We start from the raw sequence: 21,013 nt of genomic DNA on the forward strand, positions 1-21,013 counted from the left end.
ATACAATGCATCCAAATTAGTATTATTATGATATGTAATTGATAAAAAATTATTATTGTGATATGTAATTGATAAAAAATTATTAATGAAATACTTTACATTCTTTTTTCCTACTAAGTCTTTAAAATCTGGTGAGCATTTTACAATGATAGCACATTTCAGTTTGCACCAGCTGCATTTCAAAGGCTCAGTCAGTAGCCATATGTGAGTAGGGGCTGCTATCATGGATAGTGCAGGTATATATTCACCCCATAGGGTTGCTGTAAGGATAAAATGAGATAATGTGTGTAAAGTGTTTGGCAAATAAAAAGGACAAAAAAAGGTAGTTGTGAAAGCTTTTACTGTTATAACTAAGTACTGACTACAGCAGCCTAGGTGCTAAACTGGGGTGAAAGCAAGAATATATGACATAACTCTGTTCCTGCATAATTACAAAGTTAAGAAGGCAAGATAAATAAATAGTTAACTATAATTTATGGCATCTTATTATCATATGAATGTATGAATAAAATGCAATAAGTGCTCAGAAGAGGAAGAGCTTCCCCACTAGAGTTGCCTTGTACCCACCTTGGTGAAGAAAATCATTTTGAGCTGGTATTTAATCAATGGGTTGACTTTTCTCAGGAAGATAAGGTAAGGGACCATGAAGATAGCTAAGAAAAATATTCTACCAGAGGAATTATAGGAGCAATAATTCAAAGGTGGGGAAGTGAAAAAATACCCTCAAGAAATGAGGGCAATTTTTGACAGAGAACACAGCGTTCATGTAAGAGTGTACTTGGGTGAGTACATGCAGATCTGTATTAGTGAAGGGTGTTTAAAAGCCATGCTAAGATACTAGGACATTTTCAGTGTCAGAAGGAAATAGTAAAAAGAGCACTGATTTGGAAGTCAAAGATCTGATTTTAACCAAGTTCTACAATTGCCATGAATATGCCAATTTCTTACCTTGGGCGAGTCACTTCATCTCAGTTGTGTATTTTTTTTTTACATCTTTATTGGAGTATGATTGCTTTACAGTGGTGTGTTAGTTTCTGCTCCATAACAAAGCGAATCAGCCATACATATACACATGTTCCTTAGATCTAAAAAAACAAAACCTGAGAATGTCAAGAGTTGTAAGGGGTCTCTTTGTTGTCACTGTTCCTGCTGTTTTTGTTGTTGTTCTATTCAAATTTACGGTATTTTAGGATGGGAGTAGCATAACTGAAGAAAGCTTTAAGAATTAATGTAGGTAGATTTAAAAGTAAAGAAATTGTAACCAAAAATCACTTGGGGTTATCTTTTCAATGGTCCTGACATCTTAAAAATAAGCACTTCAATATTGTAAACATAACAGTTGGAAATGGGAAAATTATAGAAAAGTAGCAAAGAAAAATGGATGAAAGTTGAGTTAAGGATGGAGAGGGAGAAAAGGTGTGAAATGATTGCCACTGCAGTTTGGACTCTGAAAAACAGAATATAGTATTCAAAATTGAAATGGAAGAACTAGACAGATAATTTTGCTGGAGATGTGGGAAGGGATGTAACATGAGTTTGTAGTTTTTTAGTAGGTACGATATATACGCTAGAATGTGTCCTTTTAAGAATTAATTGATATATGAAGGAGATGATGGAGGGAGTAGAACATGGAGCTCACTTCCACAAATACAGCAAAAACACATCTACAAGTAGAACGATTTGCACAGAACACCTACTGCATGCTGACAGAAGACCTCAAACTTCCTAAAGGGCAAGGAACCCTCCATGTACCCAGGTAGGATAAAAGAAAAAAGGAAAAAACATAAAAAGAAATCGGGAGGGCACCTGTGCATCAAGGAGGGAGCTGTGAAGGAGAAAACGTTCCTCCTTCACCCTGGGAAGGCTCCTCACTGGCGGGGAGATCTGTCTGGATGGAGACGGGGCTTTGGAGCCTCAGAGGAGAGCACAGCAACCAACGTGCAGAGGGCAAAATGGACAGTGACCTGCACAGAAGGTCAGTACCACCCCACTGCACTCTGCAACCTGAGACCACTCGTCTGCTGGTGCGGGCAGGGGCTGGGTGCTGAAATTCAGGTTTCAGTGGTCAGACCCAGGGAGAGCACCAGGGTTGGCTGCATGGTGACAGCCTGAAGAGGCTGGAGTGTAGCAACTGAAGGTCACTCGGAAGAAGCCTGGGCCTGCCAGAGAGGCAAGGCACCATTGTTGGGGGGCACACAAGGAGAGGGGCAGGACCACCATAGGAGCTTCTTTCCCTGCACGCATGTGCTTTCAGGGCTCTGGGGGCAGGCACAAGCCCCTGCTGCCATACTGAGCTCCAGGGTGGGCACAGGCTGCCGCCACCACTAAGAGACCTGCAAGTGGGCTCCAGTGGCTGCCCCCACTGTCCTGGGAGTGCGTGGGCCATGGCTGCAGCTAGGGGACCTGCAAGCAGGCACCAATCACTGTCCCTGCTGTCCTGGGGAGTGGGCAAGCTGCCACCGCTGCTAGGAAACCCTGCAGCAAGCACCGGTCTGCTGAGAGTTAACACCTATCTTGAAACTCGTCCAAAAAATTGCAGAGGAAGGAACGCTCCCAAGCTCATTCTATGAGGCCACCATCACCCTGATACCAAAACCAAAGATAACACAAAAAATAATTACAGGATAATATCACTGAACAGGATAATATCACTGATGAACATAGATGCAAAAATCCTGAACAAAATACTAGCAAACAGAATCCAACAACACATTAAAAGGATCATACACTGTGATCAAGTGGGATTTATCCCAGGGATGCAAGGATTCTTCAATATATGCAAATCATTGTGGTACACCACATTAACAAACTGAAGAATAAAAACCATATGATCATCTCAGTAGATGCAGAAAAAGCTTTTGACAAAATTCAACACCATTTATGATATAAAAAAAAAAACACCTCTCCACAATGTAGGCATAGAGGGAACCTACCTCAATATAATAAAGGCCATATATGACAAACCCACAGCAAACATCATTCTCAACAGTGAAAAACTGAAAGTATTTCCCCTAAGATCAGGAACAAGGCAAGGATATCCACTCTCACCACTTTTCTTAAACATAATTTTGGAAGTCCTAGCAATGGCAGTCAAAGAAGAAAAAGAAATGAAAGAAATCCAAATTGGAAAAGCAGAAGTAAAACTCACTGTTTGCAGATAACATGATACTGTACATAGAAAATCCTAAAGATGCTACCAGAAAACTACTAGAGCTCATCAATGAATTTGGTGAAGTTGCAGGATACAAAATTAATACACAGAAATGTCTTGCATTCCTATACACTAACAAAGAAAGATCAGAAAGAGAAATTAAGGAAACAATCCCATTTGCCCACACATCAAAAAGAACATACTGGCTTGGCCAAGAAGTTCGTTTGGTTTTAAGTAAAGACATTTTTCATTCTCACCAAGAATTTTATTGAACAATGTATTCACTAACCAAATGAACTTTTTGGCCAACCCAATACCTAGGAATAAACCTACCTAAGAAGGTAAAAGACCTGTACTCAGAAAACTATAAAGTACTGATGAAAGAAATCAAAGATGACACAAACAGATGGAGAGATATACCATGTTTGGGGGTTGGAAGAATCAATATTTTCAAAATGACCATACTTCCCAAAGCAAACTACAGATTCAATGCAATCCCTATCAAACTACCAATGGCATTTTTCACAGAATTAGAACAAAAAATTTTACAGTTTGTATGGAAACACAAAAGACCCCAAATAGCCAAAGCAATCTTGAGAAAGGAAAACGGAGCTGGAGGAATCAAATGCCCTGACTTCAGACTATACTACAAAGCTACAGTAATCAAGACAGTATGGTACTGGCACAAAAACAGAAATATAACTCAATGGAACAGGATAGAAAGCCCAGAGGTAAAACCACACACCTATGGCCACCTACTCTATGACAAAGGAGGCAAGAATATACAATGGAGAAAAGAGTCTCTTCAATAAGTGGTGATGGGAAAACTGGATAGATACATGTAAAAGAATGAAATTAGAATATTATCTAACACAATACACAAAAATAAACTCAAAATGGATTAAAGACCTAAATGTAAGACTGGATACTATAAAGGTCTTAGAGGAAAACATAGGGAGAACACTCTTTGACATAAATTGCAGCAATATCTTTTGGATTCACCACTTAGGGTAATGAAAATAAAAACAAAAATAAACCAATGGAACCTGGTTAAGTGTAAAAGCTTTTGCACAGCAAAGGAAACTATAAACAAAGTGCAAAGACAACCCACAGAATGTGCGAAAAAATATCAATATTTGCAAACAAAATGACCAACAAGGGATTAATCTCCAAAATGTACAGACAGCTCATGCAGCTCAGTATCAAAAAAATGGGCAGAAGATCTGAATAGACACTTCTCCAAAGAAGCATACAGATGGCCAAAAAGCACATGAAAAGATGCTCAACATCACTAATTATTAGAAATGCAAATCAAAATGTCAATGAGGTATCGCCTCACACCAGTCAGGATGGCCATCATCAAAAAGCCTACAAATATAAATGCTGGACAGGGTATGGAGAAAAGGCAACCCTCCTACACTTTTAGTGGGAATGTAAATTGGTACAACCACTATGGAGAACAGTACGGAGGCTCCTTAAAAAACGAAGAACTACCATATAATCCAGCAGTCCCACTCCTGGGCATATATCCAGAGAAAAACCATCATTCTAAAAGATACATGTACCCCAGTGTTCATTGCAGCACTATTTACAATAGCCAGGACATAGAAGCAACCTAAATGTCCATCAACAGAGGAATGGATAAAGAAGATGTGTTACATATATACAATGGAACATTACTCAGCCATAAAAAAAATGATATAATGCCATTTGCAGCAACATGGATGGACCTAGAAATTATCATACTAAGTGAAGTAAGTCAGAGAAAGCCAAATATCATATGATATCACTTATATATGGAATCTAAAGAAGAAAATGATACAAATGAACTTCCTCACAAAACAGAAACAGACAGACTTTGAAAACAAATATGGTTAACAAAGGGGAAAAGGCGGGGGAGGGATAAATTAGGAGTTTTGGATTAACATTACACACTACTATATATAAAATAGATAATCAACAAGGACCTACTGTATAGCACAGGGAAGTTTACTCAGTATTCTGTAATAACCTATATGGGAAAATAATCTGAAAAAGAATGGATATATGTATATGCATAATTAAATCACTTAGCTGTACACCTGAAACAATACACCATTATAAATCAACTATACTCCAATATAAAATAAAAATTAAATTAAAAAAGAATTGATATGTGAAGCCCATGGATGTTTTAGTTTCAGAGTTTCACAAAGTCATAAAATCAATCCCATAATTCTTTTCTTCAGTGTTAATATGAGCATTAAATTTGAGCCTGTTTACTTTGGAAATTCAGTGGCACTCAAAGAGAAGCCCCAAGTGTCACACTTATCTGAGTTGTAATTTATGAAAGAAATTTTAAAGCCAATAAAAGGAGCAAGACTTTTTGAATAATAAATATTTCAATTCAAATCCCAGCTTGACCTTCTCTGAGTCTTTCTTCATTAGCTAAAAAGGGAGAATATCTACCTGTTAGGATTGAGTGCAGAACATGTGAGGTACCCAGTGGAGCTCTAGATGCTCAATAAACGATGGCTACTGTGAACTCATTCTAGTAGATCTGAAAGACAAAGAAACTCATATCCTTTCTTTTAAAAAAAAAATCAATATTATACTACTATTTATATCCTACCACAACTCCTCCTGCAACAAGCATGTACTCATTACTGATTATGTCAAGTTTCATAGTTAGTGTCAAAAATATTTCAGTAGTAGGTAATATGCAGAATTCCTAAACTTAAGGATTTGTCTAGGTTAGGAGGTAAGTGTTAAAAAATTCAGGTAACTCCTGGGTATTTTAGGTGTATACTCTCAAATTGAATTTTCACACATGTAAGTTATCTGAAATTAATTTTAAATTCTTTAGTTTGAAAAAGTGCCAATATTTTATTTGCACAGTTTGTTAGAATGCAGAGTTTCCAGTTTTTGTTGGTTCATCCAAAATGATTACATATACCCAGATAAAATGTTACCACTCAATCTCCATGGGTTAATTCATTTTATAAACTTCAAGAGATTCAAACATTCAAGTTTTATACCAAATCCAATTGAGACTGCTTTGCTCAAGATATTATTAAACCTACATTTTTCAAAAAATTACTTTTTAAAACAGAGTATAAAGAAGCTCTATTATGTTAAGTAAATTATAAGTTAATTTAGAACTAAAATTTGAGTGAAACACTAATTTTTAAAGGTTTGTTCGCTCATCCAATAGCAGAGCAATACTTTGAGTAAAGGTGAAATTTAGTGCTTATCTTCTTTAGCCAAAAGAAGTTAGCAAATTAATCCAATAGAGTAAAATGGATAGTAATACATGTTATCCTCATTCAAACTCATTGGTCAACAAACAAGATACTGATTTAACCAACAAGAAATTATTCTGAAGTCTTGATGGATAAAAACAAGTATTAAGTTTTTCAGAGATGTGTGGATCAAGACAGTCATAATCACTCATTGTTGATATTTACTGATTTATATAAAAGAATAGCAGTTATAAAATTATATCAATCTTCTCCCCAGACTGCCTACTTTCTTCCCATTCTGTAAAAGTTTGGGAATCCTGATAACTTAGATGTTATGTAAAAAATGACTTGCTTTGGGCTTCCCTGGTGGCGCAGTGGTTGAGAGTCCGCCTGCCGATGCAGGGGATACGGGTTCGTGCCCCGGTCCAGGAAGATCCTACGTGCCGCGGAGTGGCTGGGCCTGTGAGCCATGGCCGCTGAGCCTGCGCGTCCGGAGCCTATGCTCCGCAACAGGAGAGGCCACAGCAGTGAGAGGCCCGCGTACCGCAAAAAAAAAAAAAAAAAAAAAAGACTTGCTTCTTTTTTGCTTAATACATGTTGAGATACTTATATTTTTAAATACCTTTATGAACCAATTTGGCTATTTTATTTTTAAATCAGTGTTGGCAAACTATATTATTCTATGTTTTTTAATAATATACTTTAAATCCATGTGATATTTGTGGAATATGTGCATTTATAATTTAGTATAATTATTCTTAAAATACCATGCTAAATGACATTTTAAATAATCTATTCAGGAATTGCATGTTAGGAGACAAAATTTTATTAAAATGTTATAATGGTTTAATATTTTATTAAAATGTTATAAAATTTTAAAATGTGAAATAAAAAATAAATTATATTTCTATTTTGAAAGAGGCTTATTCACTTTAACATGAACATTGTTGGTACAAGTTTTCATAAATCCTCATAGTACTATTTAAAATTTCATGTCTACCATATTTTAATTCCATTGACCAAGTTTGATGTAGGTACATCTTCTATTCTTCCGAAATTTGTCATTAAGACTGTGACATTGGTATGACAAATGATTCATATTGTAGTTTACTTTTTATTGCCAATCATCAGGATATATAGAAAGATAACTACGCACATGTCTCTTAATACTCTGCTTTGTAGAGATGTCACCAAGAGTCATACTGTGATTTTTTTCTTTTGAGAGTGCCACCTCTCTGTCTCTCACACCAACAGATACTAATGTAGTAACTGACACATCCTGGTAAGTAATTCTGAAAATCTTCTAACCTAGAAAGAGTTCAGCATCTCAGATCCTAGTAAAACTAATTTTGGGGTCAGACATTATATGCCATGTAATAATCCAATATTTAGAGATGAACATGATTTTATGTCTATATACACACACACACACAATCTTACAGCCTTTTGAAAATGAGTTCAAGTAAACCTGAAAACCTCACCATAAACTTGCTGACTCAAATCTGTTCTAACAAAGACACATTTTTTAGATACCTGAGGCACGGTGCTGCCGAATTATATAATCCTATCATTAAATTCCAATGTTATCATCTTCTCTATTTTACTGAACAAGCTTTCAGGAATTACAGAGGACTTTCATAAATACTTCCAATTAAAACTTTTACAGATTTGACTCCAACAAAAGATAATGGTTTAAAAGCTAAATTCTTTCCTTTTTCTTTACAGGCTTTGATTCTGTTTGGTTTTGTTTTCAAAAATAGAAAATGATATTTACCACCTTCCTAGTTGTTGTGTGAAGAATACAAGAAAAAAGTTATTTCATTCTTAGGAAAGTCACAAACAACAATTGCCTACAATGTGTGGCTGGAAGTGTAATCCACATGTAATGCCTCTGTCGGCAAAGACTTAGTAGAAGGGGCTTTATAATAAATATTCACATCTGCTGCTTTGGACACTCTAATCCATCCTAAGGATCTTTGCTGTGTCAGGCTTTGTTCTAAATGAAGAAGCTCAGTAGATATAAAGGTTTGCAAATAGGCCATATTTATCATGATTAACTTTACTTTTATAACTTTTCTCTGTTTTAGAGAGATTCATGTCAATTTGGGTTATAATTCTTGATTAAATATTTGACTGTGACTTTATGGCAATATTATTATTGAATTTTTATTATGGAATGGAAAAATTCTATTTTAACAATATATCACCTACTTAACATCTGTCAAGAAGGCATCACTGATAAAAATGCTGTGCTGGATGTGGAAAAAATGACTAAAACCCCAGGCTCTGGATTCAAAGTGCTTGTGATTAAATGCTAGCTCCCTCCGGATCTAGGGTGTCATCTTAAGCAAGTTACTTAGCCTTTCCAGGACTCTCTTTCTTCACCTATATAATGGAGTTAACATTATTTTCTTTATCATTAGATATTGTAAGGATTATATGGAATCATCAATATATATGTTAGGTACTAAATCCAGTATCTAACGTGTTGAAAGAGTTTAATGAATTTTAAATGGCATTACTGGAATGATAAATATTATATGCCTTCTAAGTATGATTAGATAATCCCAGTGACAGTACTAAACTCATTTATTTAACCCACATACTTATGTAGACATATTCTGTTGTTTTTACTTACCTCCAAATTCCCTGATAGTTTGCTGCTGGACTTCTTTAATAAAAAGTATTGGGCTTCCCTGGTGGCGCAGTGGTTGAGAGTCCACCTGCTGATGCAGGGGACGCGGGTTCGTGCCCCAGTCCGGAAAGATCCCACATGCCGCAGAGCGGCTGGGCCCGTGAGCCATGGCCGCTGAGCCTGCGCGTCCGGAACCTGTGCTCTGTAACAGGAGAGGCCACAGCAGTGAGAGGCCCGTGTACTGCAAAAAAAAAAAAAAAAAAAAAAAAAAAAAAAAAAGTATTAGTTAGAATGGGATTGCTGATATGTTTTTCACTTTAAGGAAATTATTAACTCACAAATATATGGTATAAATATTATGACAATACTCTGTGCAGTATTTAGCTCTCTTATGACACAAAATTTTAGTTTAACAGAATTTTGAATTTTAAATTAGAGTAAAAAACCTAAGACATCTTTGATATGGAGGTATTTATTTTCACTTCAACTCCAAAAACAATTTGTTGCGCTAATGAGTACCACAATTTTTAAAGTATAAATGTATATTATTAGTTCTAAGTAGTGACTTAGTATACTAAACAAATTTAAGTATAATAAACAAATTTAAGTTATAAATTACCCACTGTGTGTATATATGTAAATATGTGTATGTGTATATATGTATACCTGTATATATGTGTATATATATATATATCTTTGCCTTAGATACATTTTGAATCCTATTTTTTAATACTTTTTTTCAGAAATAATTCACTTGAAAAAAGAAAGCTTCATTGCTTAATTGCTTTCAATCTCATCTTCTCAAAATTATTAATCCCAAATATAAGGAGACTAGCAGGGCATTTGATGACCTCTGCATATAAAGTAGATAGAGCATTTAAAAATTTTATAATCTAATCACTGGCATATCTTAATTTTAACTGGAATTATTTCCTATACAGCCAGGAGTTAGTTCATATTTAATGACTGACATCTAACGTAAAATGAATCTGAATTACAGTTGAAACAAAACTGTATATTCTGTTGCTTATAAACTGTGACTGCTTGAAATAAAACTTTGATATTCATTCTCTCTCCCTCTTTCTCCCTCCCTCCCTCTTTCTGTCAGGTCAAGTTTTAGCTCAAGCAAGTGGCAATGGGGTTATCCATTTACTGGATCTTAAATCAGGGCAGATCCACAAATTGATGGGCCACGAGAGTGAGGCTCACACGGTCGTATTTTCTCATGATGGAGAGACTCTGTTTTCTGGAGACTCCGACGGCACCATTCGAACGTGGTCTTGATGGTCAGCATATCCCACTGTGGAGGGCGTTCCCTTTAAGGCTTGAAAATGCCTTGTATAGTCCCAAACCAGTAAATATCTGGTTAAATATGCCAGCAGGTGACATTTACAATTTGCTTTAAAACATGCTTTGGACATATATTTTAGTGCTCATTACTGTTACCAATTAAAAAAAAAAACTTTCTGCTCATTTATTTGTGTCTGGGTCTTTTTCTTTCTCCTTTTGATAAGAATTTCGAGACAGAGCATCTTTGCTAGCAGTTTGGAAGAAACAGCTTTACAATGACGCCTAATGACAGACTAGATGAATTACAGATTGATTTTGAATGTTACAAAACAAACTGCAGGAGAACCAGGCTACTTTTTTTAAAAATCAAATCTAAACTGCAGGAAGACCTGAAGTTTAATCATGTAGCACAGGGAAAGTCTTTCTGTAAGCAAAGGGTCAAGTAGAATTGGGGAGCATACATTTTCACAGATTCTTTAACAATGATTACACTTTATCTGTTAATAATAATCAGAGACTGCAGATGGCTTAAGTCTAAATGCTAGGCTCTTCCAGAACTTTCATCTCTGAAGCCCATGGGAGAATGCATTAAGTATAATTACAATAAAAAATGAAAAGAAAAAAAATCGTAGTCTCAATGCAAGTAAGTATCTTGCACGTAAAATGCCTTTCCCGCTCCCAATGCATGCATCCACTGTATAAAGTGCGACTGCTTAGAGAACGCTCTAGCCTGGTCCAAAGGAGCAGCTCGGATTTCGACCGAGCTTGGCTCAGAAGCCAGTTGTTGGCGCTGTCCGTGGTGCTGAGGAATTCCCAGCTGCCGGCAGAATGAGCTCCAAATCAGCAGTCTGCAAACTGCTCTCAGTGATGCAGAAACCCAGCTAAAGTTGCTCCTTTCCTTCACGTCCACAGTTAGTATTTTCTGGTGTTTAAGAGGGGATTCAAGCAACATATCGTGGATGATGCTGACGGTATTGCCAGCGGAGTGGGTTTTAAGCTACAGCATGCTGTCGCTGATTTTGATCCTCAGAGCCTAGCCAAATCACCTCTACTGCCATATCAAACACTGTGTAAGTGAACTCATGTGTGGAGGAGGCGTAATCAGCCGGGAAATTTCATAGAAGGATCTGGGAAAAGGCTAAAAATAAGTTCAACATGATTCTGCTACTGGGGTCTGGATTGCTATAGGACCAGCATTGCTTCTTGCTTTGAATTCTGAAGACAGATCCAAAGCATATTTCTTATGTGTGTCTGCAGTGTTTCTCTCTGGAAGGGCGGGAGACTGCTTCTTGACTGTGTTTTGAAATGGGAGGTAGAATGGATTGCCTTTAATTCAAGCCTGAAAATGTATTCTTTGGATAATTAAAAAGAAACTGCTTTTCTAAAACATACCTGATCTTTTAGTTTGTATTGGTCAATGACCCCCACCACCACCATTTAAGCTCCAGAGTGATTAGGTAAGTATCTCATGACATGAGTTATGTTTGTTTTCTCAAAGAAATAGATGCAGGCATTTAAAATCATATGTAGCAATATGGGGTGGGGGGAAAGTTTAGCTGGGAAGTGATCCTCAGTATAGCAATGTTTTCTTACTTATTTAAAAATCTTCAGATAAACATTTTGATTTCTCTAATGTTTCTTCTCTTAAATATTAAACTGAACTAGAGTAGCTTAATTAAGAAGAATGCTCTTGAAAAAAATAACTTTCTTATACTGAAAAGACCTTGTTTTCTCCATGCAGATTTTAAAATATATTTCATATAATAAAAGCATGCTTAATGTTTATATAAAGTAGGTATTACATCCCTATTTTTACCTTTAAGTTTACATTCACCCTAACCTGACACATTAATGCCTACCTGTAGCTTACAAAGAGATCATTTTCTATGTCCTTTTGAAACAGAATGATATGTGTATTTTATATGGCTTATCTTGCATGTATTGACAGATACTACTAGAAAACTATAAGAAAGCACAATAGCTCCTTTTTCTTCTAAGATAAACTTTCTAAATATGTGGGAAATGCACGCTTTAATTGGAAAATTATGCTTTTTCAGAAGCTTGTATTATGTTTGTGGGCTCTGTAGTAATTTAAGGGAAAAAATGCTTTGTCAAAGGGAGCTTCCAGCTTCTCAAGTAGAATTATAGGTTTGCTTTTTTTTTGTTCTGTCATGACTCACTGTTTTTGACATATTTTAAAAGAAATCCATCTCCTTTATCATTACCTACCCAAAAGGAATTCTAATATTAGAGAGCAGTTTTCTCTTAAAGGAGGTCATGAATATACTCCCTTCCATTTTATTATTACTAGAATTTGCATATCTAACTTAAAATGCAAGTATAATAGTTCTTGAAGTTTTCTAATGCTATCTTTATCTTATTTAAAATTATCTGCATATGTTAGACTAAAAATCGATGGTTTATCATTGCTATTATAATCTGAAAATAAACCAACAAATAACATTTATAAATGATCTGAAAATGTCCTGTATACAATTTTAGCAATATTGGCATAAAGCCAGCACCATTTAAATAGGCAAATGAACTATTTTACACTTTTCTTATCTATTACTCCCTAAAGTCACAGTTTTCCCAAGGCTTTGTATGAGTTAGTCACTCTGATAATTTAAATAAGAGCCCACTGCCAACACCCCCCACCAAGCACTAATACTAAGTGAAGTGTACAAGAGTCAATAACACCAAATTAATATGGCATATTTTCTATGAATTGGCAACACCCTATTATTTTTAAGAAACTTCAATAAACAGTTACACTGGCATTTTTATGCAAATTGCCTAAATGCAAGTATCTTTGGCATGTCAAAAAACAGTTATGTTTTCAAGAGTGTGTGAATGTCATTTATTTTATATTGAATTAATTCAAGTAGTATTTATTACATGAATATTAGAGTCAGGTTGCTGTAAAAATAATTTACAGATACATCTTTCCTGTCCACTAGGAGCTTACTTCCTGAGTAAAATAAAGGTGTGGACAATAGTACAAATAAATTTTTAACAAATCCTTTTCAATACCTGGCATTTTCTTATTTATTATTTAAAGTTTTCTTTCTTTTATTCACTGTGGAATAGTTGTGCTATTTTCCTGCTTAACTATGTTTCAAAATCCAGATTCATGTTCACTTAAACAAGTCACCTATATTGAGACCATTGTTCTCCAATTATGGGCGTAAAGAAGTAGGAAGACCTTTGTAGTAGCTGCATCCAATGATAATTTAAATTCAGCTGTTGGTTTCTTCCCTTTCTTTTAGAAGTAGAATGTCTTCTCACTAATCTCCTGAGTTTTCTTTCAGATGATTGTAACATATATACATTCTGTCACTCATTAATCAGTGAATTCAAAGAGAACGTGAATTCAAATATTCTCGAGTTATTTGTAACTATTAGTAAGATCACCCTTTGAGTCTCGGTAAAACCACTTCTTACAATTTAGACAAAGCTAGACCTTTGAAATTCAGAAGGTAAATTTAAGCTGAAGATTCCTAGGCAAAGTAAGTCCATAAAGGACAATTTTAATGCATATATTGCCAAGGATCAACTCTCCAAACTTCATAATAAAGTGTAGATAGTTGTATGAACTTAGTCGATTTGAGGTCTTAGTAGCTTCCAAATAGATCTCAAATAAACATGTTAAGAGCATGGGTTTAAAGGAATCTATATTCTCTTTATATATGTCAAATTATTCTTTTTAAATATTTATTTTTCAGCCTGCCCCTCTTGTATTCTCATGGAAGGAGCTGAGTATATCTAATATTAGGAGAACATCCAGAATCCTTTGAGGAGGGGGATGGCTCTTCATATTCATGAAGCTTGCATACTTCTGTTGGTCATCCCCAGATTGGTCACCTCTGCTGCCATCAGTCATGAAGACTATCCTGCTGATGAAGGTGACCAGACTTCCAGTAATGACAATCTGATTTTTGATGACTATCGAGGGAAAGGGTGTGTGGATGACAGCGGCTTTGTGTACAAGTTGGGAGAACGATTTTTCCCAGGGCATTCCAACTGTCCATGTGTCTGTGCTCTGGATGGACCTGTTTGTGACCAGCCAGAATGCCCTAAAATTCACCCAAAATGTACTAAAGTGGAACACAATGGATGCTGTCCTGAGTGCAAGGAAGTGAAAAACTCTTGTGAATATCATGGGAAAAATTACAAAATCTTGGAGGAATTTAAGGTATGAGTTACCCTTCTTATTTATTGAATACTAACTTTTTACACCACATACTTAGATTACTACATTAAAATTACAGTTGGAAAAACACAGTTTTAAATTTCTCTTTGATTTACAAGAATATGACTCCAGTTAGCATAAGTACCAGTGTGGTCAACAAATAGGTAATTGGTTTGTTGATCAGTATCTGTAGGGTTTCACAATAACTTTTTCCTTCAGAAGTATTTGGAGCATGTTGCCATCTTTTATTTTTGCCCTTAAACATTTCCTTGGTGTTATAACAAAATATGTTTTCTGAAGGAAACAACTTTGTTTAAAGGCTATGTGTCCATTTATGTGTTTAAATTCTGTGAGTTTTTGGGTGTGTGTGTGTGTGTAGCTTATTAGCCTGTAGTTGGAGCCATTTAATTATAGTCTAGAGTTATCTATTTAGTGTACAGAAATGCAAGTGCTACAGAGACACACTTCTGAGCTGTGGTCTTTATATTAAGAATATACATTGGACTTACTTGTTGTAGAGCATGGTCCCCATTCTATTCTCTGCTCATTAGATTTTTTTTTTTTTACTTACAGGACCCCAGAGAGAACTGAATTTTTATCATAGTCCCTTGTAAAAGGTAGTAAAAAAAAAAAAAAAAAGACTAATTTTTCAGCCTTTCAGCCTCCATGGTATTTCTTAATCTTTCTTTTATGCTTGTGTCATATTTTCAAGTAACTTGGAATTCACTTTTATCTCTTCTTGGAGTCCCTTTTCTCTAATGACTAGTTTTAATTAGCATTTCCTACAGCCAGGTATGAACCCTTAAGGTATAAATTAATATATCAACATGTCCTCAGATGTAATGGCAGTTAATGCCTTGGAGTTTCTGTCATACTGATGGCTTGATATAAAGATTTTCATTTCACCTAACCAAGTTCTGTGAACAAGGTGCTCAGTATCTTGTAGGCAAAAGAAGATATAGCTAGTTTTCAGTGAGACTTTATGTTTGAGAGAAGAAATGTTCAGTTATTAGCACTGACGCAACTTCCTTCTTTACAAGAATCAAATGGTGGAAGAAGTCAATACGTGGAAAAAGGTTTTAACTGATCATGATCAGAGTACTTCCTGTGTATTGGCAATTCATTGCATTTGGTCTATTCCAAGTTATGGGCTCATACCAGTTCTAATTTACCCAGGGAACCCATTTATTTGAACTAGATTCCTCAGGACATGAGAGAAATTTTAATGATAATTATCATATTCAACTTTCTTACACATAAGTGTTATTCTAGACTTTTTTTTCACATATATGATACTTTGTTGCACAATATTGAGAAGAGGCTTGAGAGTCTAGTAAAATTACCATTATTGACATCAAATAATAGTTGAGTATCATATATTTATTAATGCCTTTCTGGTCTTTAACATCTTGGACACATTTTGATATTAGCTACTTTTACTCTTAGGTTAACAAAAGTAAATGCAAATACTCAACACGTGATTGACTCTAGACGTGGTTCTAGAATCATGTCACTCTCCTCTAACATGCATATTTATCTAGAGTAGAATGCAAAAAGACATTTTAAGATAGCCCAGCCTAAGCAAAAAGTACCCCAGATAAAATGTGAGATTATTACATATTGATTACCAAATTATATAAAAGAAGAAAAGATACTGACTTTTTTTAACTTAGCTCACCACTTAAAATGCTAAAGTTTTCCCTGTTTTTATTAGATTTTATTTTATTTCAAAGGTAATAATTATTTTACCATGTCAAATAATAAAGACATAGCAAGTTAGTAATTGCTTTACTCCAACTATCTGTCCCTGCTATAGTTAATATTTAATCCGTTGATTTGCACAACTTTTTCCCTGACTTTCAATATCATTGATCTTAAATCAATGTGATTTAAAAAAAGAAAACAGATGCCACTTTTTCACAAGGATTTAGTTTTAAGAGCTTTAGAGATCATTAATAAGAATGAAGAACTGAGACCAAGAAAGTTTGTTACCTGTCCAAAATTGTCAAGTTATTTAACCTATTTATAAATACATGCAAACAAGAAAGCCTATATCAAAGCACTTTGGCTCTAGAGTCAGAAAGACCTGGATTCATATCCCAAATTCATCACTTAGATGTAAGATTTTGGAAGGAGTCCTTAAACTTTTGGAGCCACAGTAGCTTTTGTTACAAAATGGCCATCATGATCATTACTTCTGATGGGAGGAGATGTTGGAAAGATTTTGTGAGATAATTTATATGAAGTTAGCAGTCTTGTGATGACTGGTACACAATAGATATTGAACAAAAGGTTGTTTCACTCCTTCTAAACTCTAATGTCCAGGGATTTACTCTAAATTCTCCATTCCTCCACGTCTTCACCTACATTTTTATGACGGAAGCTCGATTTTAAAAGTCACTCAAGTGAAAGAATTCCAACACCTTTTTTTAAATGTTCTACTTATCTATGTGAACTATGTACGCCTTAGTAAATATCAGCCATCTGATTCTCTAATTTAGTTTCCTGTCTCTTGTAAGCTGACCTTTAAAGCTGTATGCAACTTTCACATAATAATCTTAGCATGTTATTAAGGAGGTTGTATTACAAGATATTTTTACATGTTATATATTCATCCAACAAGTATTTATTGGGCTTTTTGTTATATAAGATACTGTAGATGTACTGTACATACATTAGAAAGTAAGGTATCTAGAAGGCAAAATCTCCACCCACAAGGAAGGCATGAACAACGTGTAGAGAGAAGTGGGGAAAAGGAAGTCTAAAGTATGTGACTGTGAAGGTCAACACCAAGGGATTGTGGTGCCAGAAGCTTATCCACATGGTGTGAGGTTTGGTCAAACTTTCTTTTTCTTCAGGATGGTCACAGATGACCCTGTTCTTAAAAAATTAAAATTTATCCAGGGAGAAGTTCCAAAGAGGAAACTGCTTGAGCAAAATCAGAGATTGGGATGAATAAAATCTGCAAGGAGAGGAGGGAGATGAGAATAACAGGAAGCTGGATCTTACTAAAATGCCATTATAAGGAGAGAGAGGTAAATTTGCATAGCATTTTTGGAAAGTGGAAAGAGGAACTTGAGTACTGGGCCAAAAGATTTCGATTCAGTCTAAAGAATAACAAGGGACAAAATGCAGTTGTTATACATAGAGATGACCTAGTTAAATATGTTTTTTAAACAAAATGACTTTATAGCCAAGTATATAACTGAATAGAGATGAAGTGATATTAATGGCTGGGGAGGTGGGACTGTTGCAGAAAACAAAGAATGAGATGACCAGCATGCAAAGAACAGAAACATTCAGGGAAGTCTTGAGGATAAAACTCTAAATTCCCTAGTATAGTCTAGATTCTACTCATCAACCTCTCCAAGTATCTCAAACTCTCAGTGACTTCTCTTCCCTGTGTGCTTGCACATGCTGTCCATACTTTTTCACCATTTATACACACCTGTATAAGTCTTACTAGATTGCTTCAGAATTCCATTTAAATCTCATCTCAACTGCAAAGCCCTCTCTGACTGTCCTACTTATGTATCCTGGGCTGCGTCTCACACCATTATAACAAGGACAATAATCATAGCCAGACACCATTAAGGCCGTTATATGTATTATAGCACATTTCATAATAACACTATGAGGTTACACTTTCCTTAGCACTGTTTTACAGACAAGAAAACTGAAGCACCAAAGTGTAAGCAGCTTGCCCAACACCATATCTAAAGTAGAAGAACTAGGATTCAAACCCAGGCATCCTGGCTTCAGAATATAAACTCTTCACCACCTTTACCACCTCTGTCACACTGCAATAATATAAAGTGAAAGGACCTGTCTCTCCCACTGGACAGTGAACCCTTTGAGGCTAGGGACGGTGTTTTCTTTTTCCTCCTCTGTTCCCAACCCCAGCCCCATATAAACCACATAACAGGTATTTAATGTATTTTGGTGAACAAAATGAGTCAGGTTATAACTGAACACATAGAATAAAAAAAGTTCCTTTAAAATGCCTTAATTTCTGTTTATGTGTTGACCTCCCCATTTTAATTAGAGAAGCATTCAAGCTTCAGGTAAAGAGTGCTCTTGGGACCCCTAAAGATGACACGCATTGTTCATATATTTCCAAACTGCTTCTACTTTCTACTCCTTCTCCCCTACCCCTTCCTAACCAATATTCATCTTGCATTGCATCTCCATCCCAAGTGTTGTAATGACCATCCAGTGTTTTAGTTGTGTGGTCTCACTCTATACAGTTACAAAGACATACTGAAGTCCCTACTTCAGTCTTTTCTGATCACTAAATTTAAACGTAAATCGCTATGTTGTACACCTGAAACTTATAACATTGTACATCAACTATACCTCAGTAAAAAATAAACATTTAATGTGGTTTAAAAAAATTGATATACATGTGTCACCTGATGGAAAAAATAATGTTATTTATAAACGTTGGGGTTTTTTCAACACATTGATGCAAGCTTTGAAAATGGATTTCTCTCTACCCTTTTTGAAAACTCTAAATTTTCCAGTGTTCTGGTAATATTGTATTAAGTTAAAGGTCATTGTATAGTAGATTTTCTCATCTTTCTTTTATGTGTACTCAAGCAAAATGACACTGGAACCTACTTTTTGAGAAATAAGAAGTATAAATAATAAATTACAATAACATTTCCTACAGAAAAACTTGATTGGAAATGTAGGTTCTATCAGCTTTGGCTCTGTGATAACTATCTCATGCTGAGTTTCTTAAATGGAGAAATAATTTCTTATTTTGCTCAGTATTTTTATAACTCTCAGCTAGAATTAGCCATTTTGGATTTTTTTATACTTTAAAACTTGTACTGTTTTAGTTTTATTTCAGACACTGACAGTTGAGCAGGTTTCTGGTTTTTATTTTTAATAGGTTCAGTGTGATTATTTTCTCATTTTGCATTTTGTAAATATGTTATTGCTTTTTAAAAAAAAAAAAAAAAACATGTTTTCATGCTGTGGTAAGCTGCCTAGTTTTTGCCCTGAATTTTGGATTTAACATTTAAATCTTGAGGAAAGCAGCAAAGAGGACAGAAAATTAATCACTCAGAGTATTCTGCCAAATCATCACACCCATAAAAAATGTCGATGCCAACTAAGGTTTAGAACTGACTCACTCTTCAGTGGGTACATTCATAGGAAGACAGGTTTCCCAACTTTCTCATTAATCTATGCCCCCATCATTAATGTCCAATTAACATTAATGGACATTAAATGTAACATGAAATCTGTAAAAGTGAGTAGAAAGGATTTTTGAATTTAGGACTGGGAGGTTTCTTTTTTTAATGTCTGTTTGTTTTAATACAGAGAAAGAATGGAAAAGTAACACATTCTAGGAACTGATAACCAAATATGTGAAAGAACAGGAAAAAAAATGGGGGGCTGTAAAGAAATCTCAATTGAAGGGACCAATAGTTAACACTTTGCAGAAATACAGCTTATTGTACCCCACCCACTCATCTGCCATGGCACCAGCTTCTATGAGAGGCACAGAAACTAAGATGTTTGTACTGGACAGAGGGGTGCAGAATGCATCTTTCCAGAGGTATGAAGGTTGCATGTATGTATGTATTTTAATGCCACCAAATGGAATCAAATGTGTTATGTCCTGCTGAAATATGAGAGGCAAGGCAGTGAAAGTTTCATCCTAACAACTGGAAGGGTTTATTTTTATTTTTTTTATTTTTTGACCCTCTGTATTTATTTTAATAACAGAGAAATGGGTGAATTTTAAGAATATGGGTGGGATTTTTAAAGATATTTTTCCCAAGAGAGGATATACAAGTTCTCAACAAATGATTAATGGAACAAACAGGGGCATTTGTAAGATTTCATCCAAAGAAAGTCCTAGAAAACATCATAATTTCATACAACAAAGATAATTGAGGTCTTTGTTGGGAGATTGAAAAGGCTAATTCCACAATCACTGACTCTGCAAAATGCAGTTTTTGTTTTGCAGAACATGCTGTAGTTTTTAATACTGAAACTGCCTTTGAGTGAATTCAAGAATGGCTTCTCCTTTCAAGTAGCTACAAAATAACAGAGATTAAGTAATCTTAACCAGTAATGACAGTGGCTCCTCTGAAGCTCAGCCCTCAGCCTGTACAACAAACAAGCTCAAAGTGGATAAGTCTCAATGGGGAATATCCATCTTTGTATACAACTAGGGAGCCTCTGCTCAATTTGTATAATGTCTGACCAGTTTCAAAGATTAGAAGTCAATTTTGTTAAAACTTTATAAAGTTCCTCAAACCTTTCTCTTTCTTTTTATATTGTGCTCACTTGACATGTTTTAATTCTACAAAACTACATTATATCTAGAAAACAGACCAGATTTTTGAAATAATTTTTCAAAAGCTCCGATGAGAACTGGAAATGACCCTCAACACTTTTTAAAATGAGGGATTAGAATTGTAGGAATAAATGGCTTCCAAGTTAACCCCTGAAGGGATGAAATAGTCTGAAAAAGTCACTTACTTTAAATTTTAAGAGATTTGATG

The 21,013-nt window shown here is 35.2% G+C and overlaps 2 protein-coding genes across 2 annotated transcripts in view; both read left to right on the plus strand.

Annotated features, from left to right (window-relative positions):
• Nucleotides 1-11,039, plus strand: part of SPAG16 (sperm associated antigen 16) — a gene marked incomplete at its 5' end in the record, with an annotated part of 884,947 nt that extends 873,908 nt beyond the window's left edge. Inside the window, one exon of the mRNA XM_082840650.1 lies at nt 10,116-11,039. Within this exon, the coding sequence (XP_082696776.1) occupies nt 10,116-10,291 (176 nt within the window). The 3' untranslated portion in view covers nt 10,292-11,039. The remainder of the gene's footprint in view (nt 1-10,115) is intronic.
• Nucleotides 11,040-14,089: 3,050 nt separating this feature from the next.
• VWC2L (von Willebrand factor C domain containing 2 like) overlaps nt 14,090-21,013 on the plus strand; it is a gene marked incomplete at its 3' end in the record, with an annotated part of 149,257 nt that continues 142,333 nt past the window's right edge. The window contains exon 1 of the mRNA XM_082840652.1: nt 14,090-14,492. Coding sequence (XP_082696778.1) covers nt 14,103-14,492 — 390 coding nt within the window. The 5' untranslated portion in view covers nt 14,090-14,102. The remainder of the gene's footprint in view (nt 14,493-21,013) is intronic.

This window comes from Leucopleurus acutus (assembly GCF_964270905.1).
Source record: "Leucopleurus acutus genome assembly, chromosome: 6".
In the NCBI taxonomy this organism is placed as follows: Eukaryota; Metazoa; Chordata; class Mammalia; order Artiodactyla; family Delphinidae; genus Leucopleurus; species Leucopleurus acutus.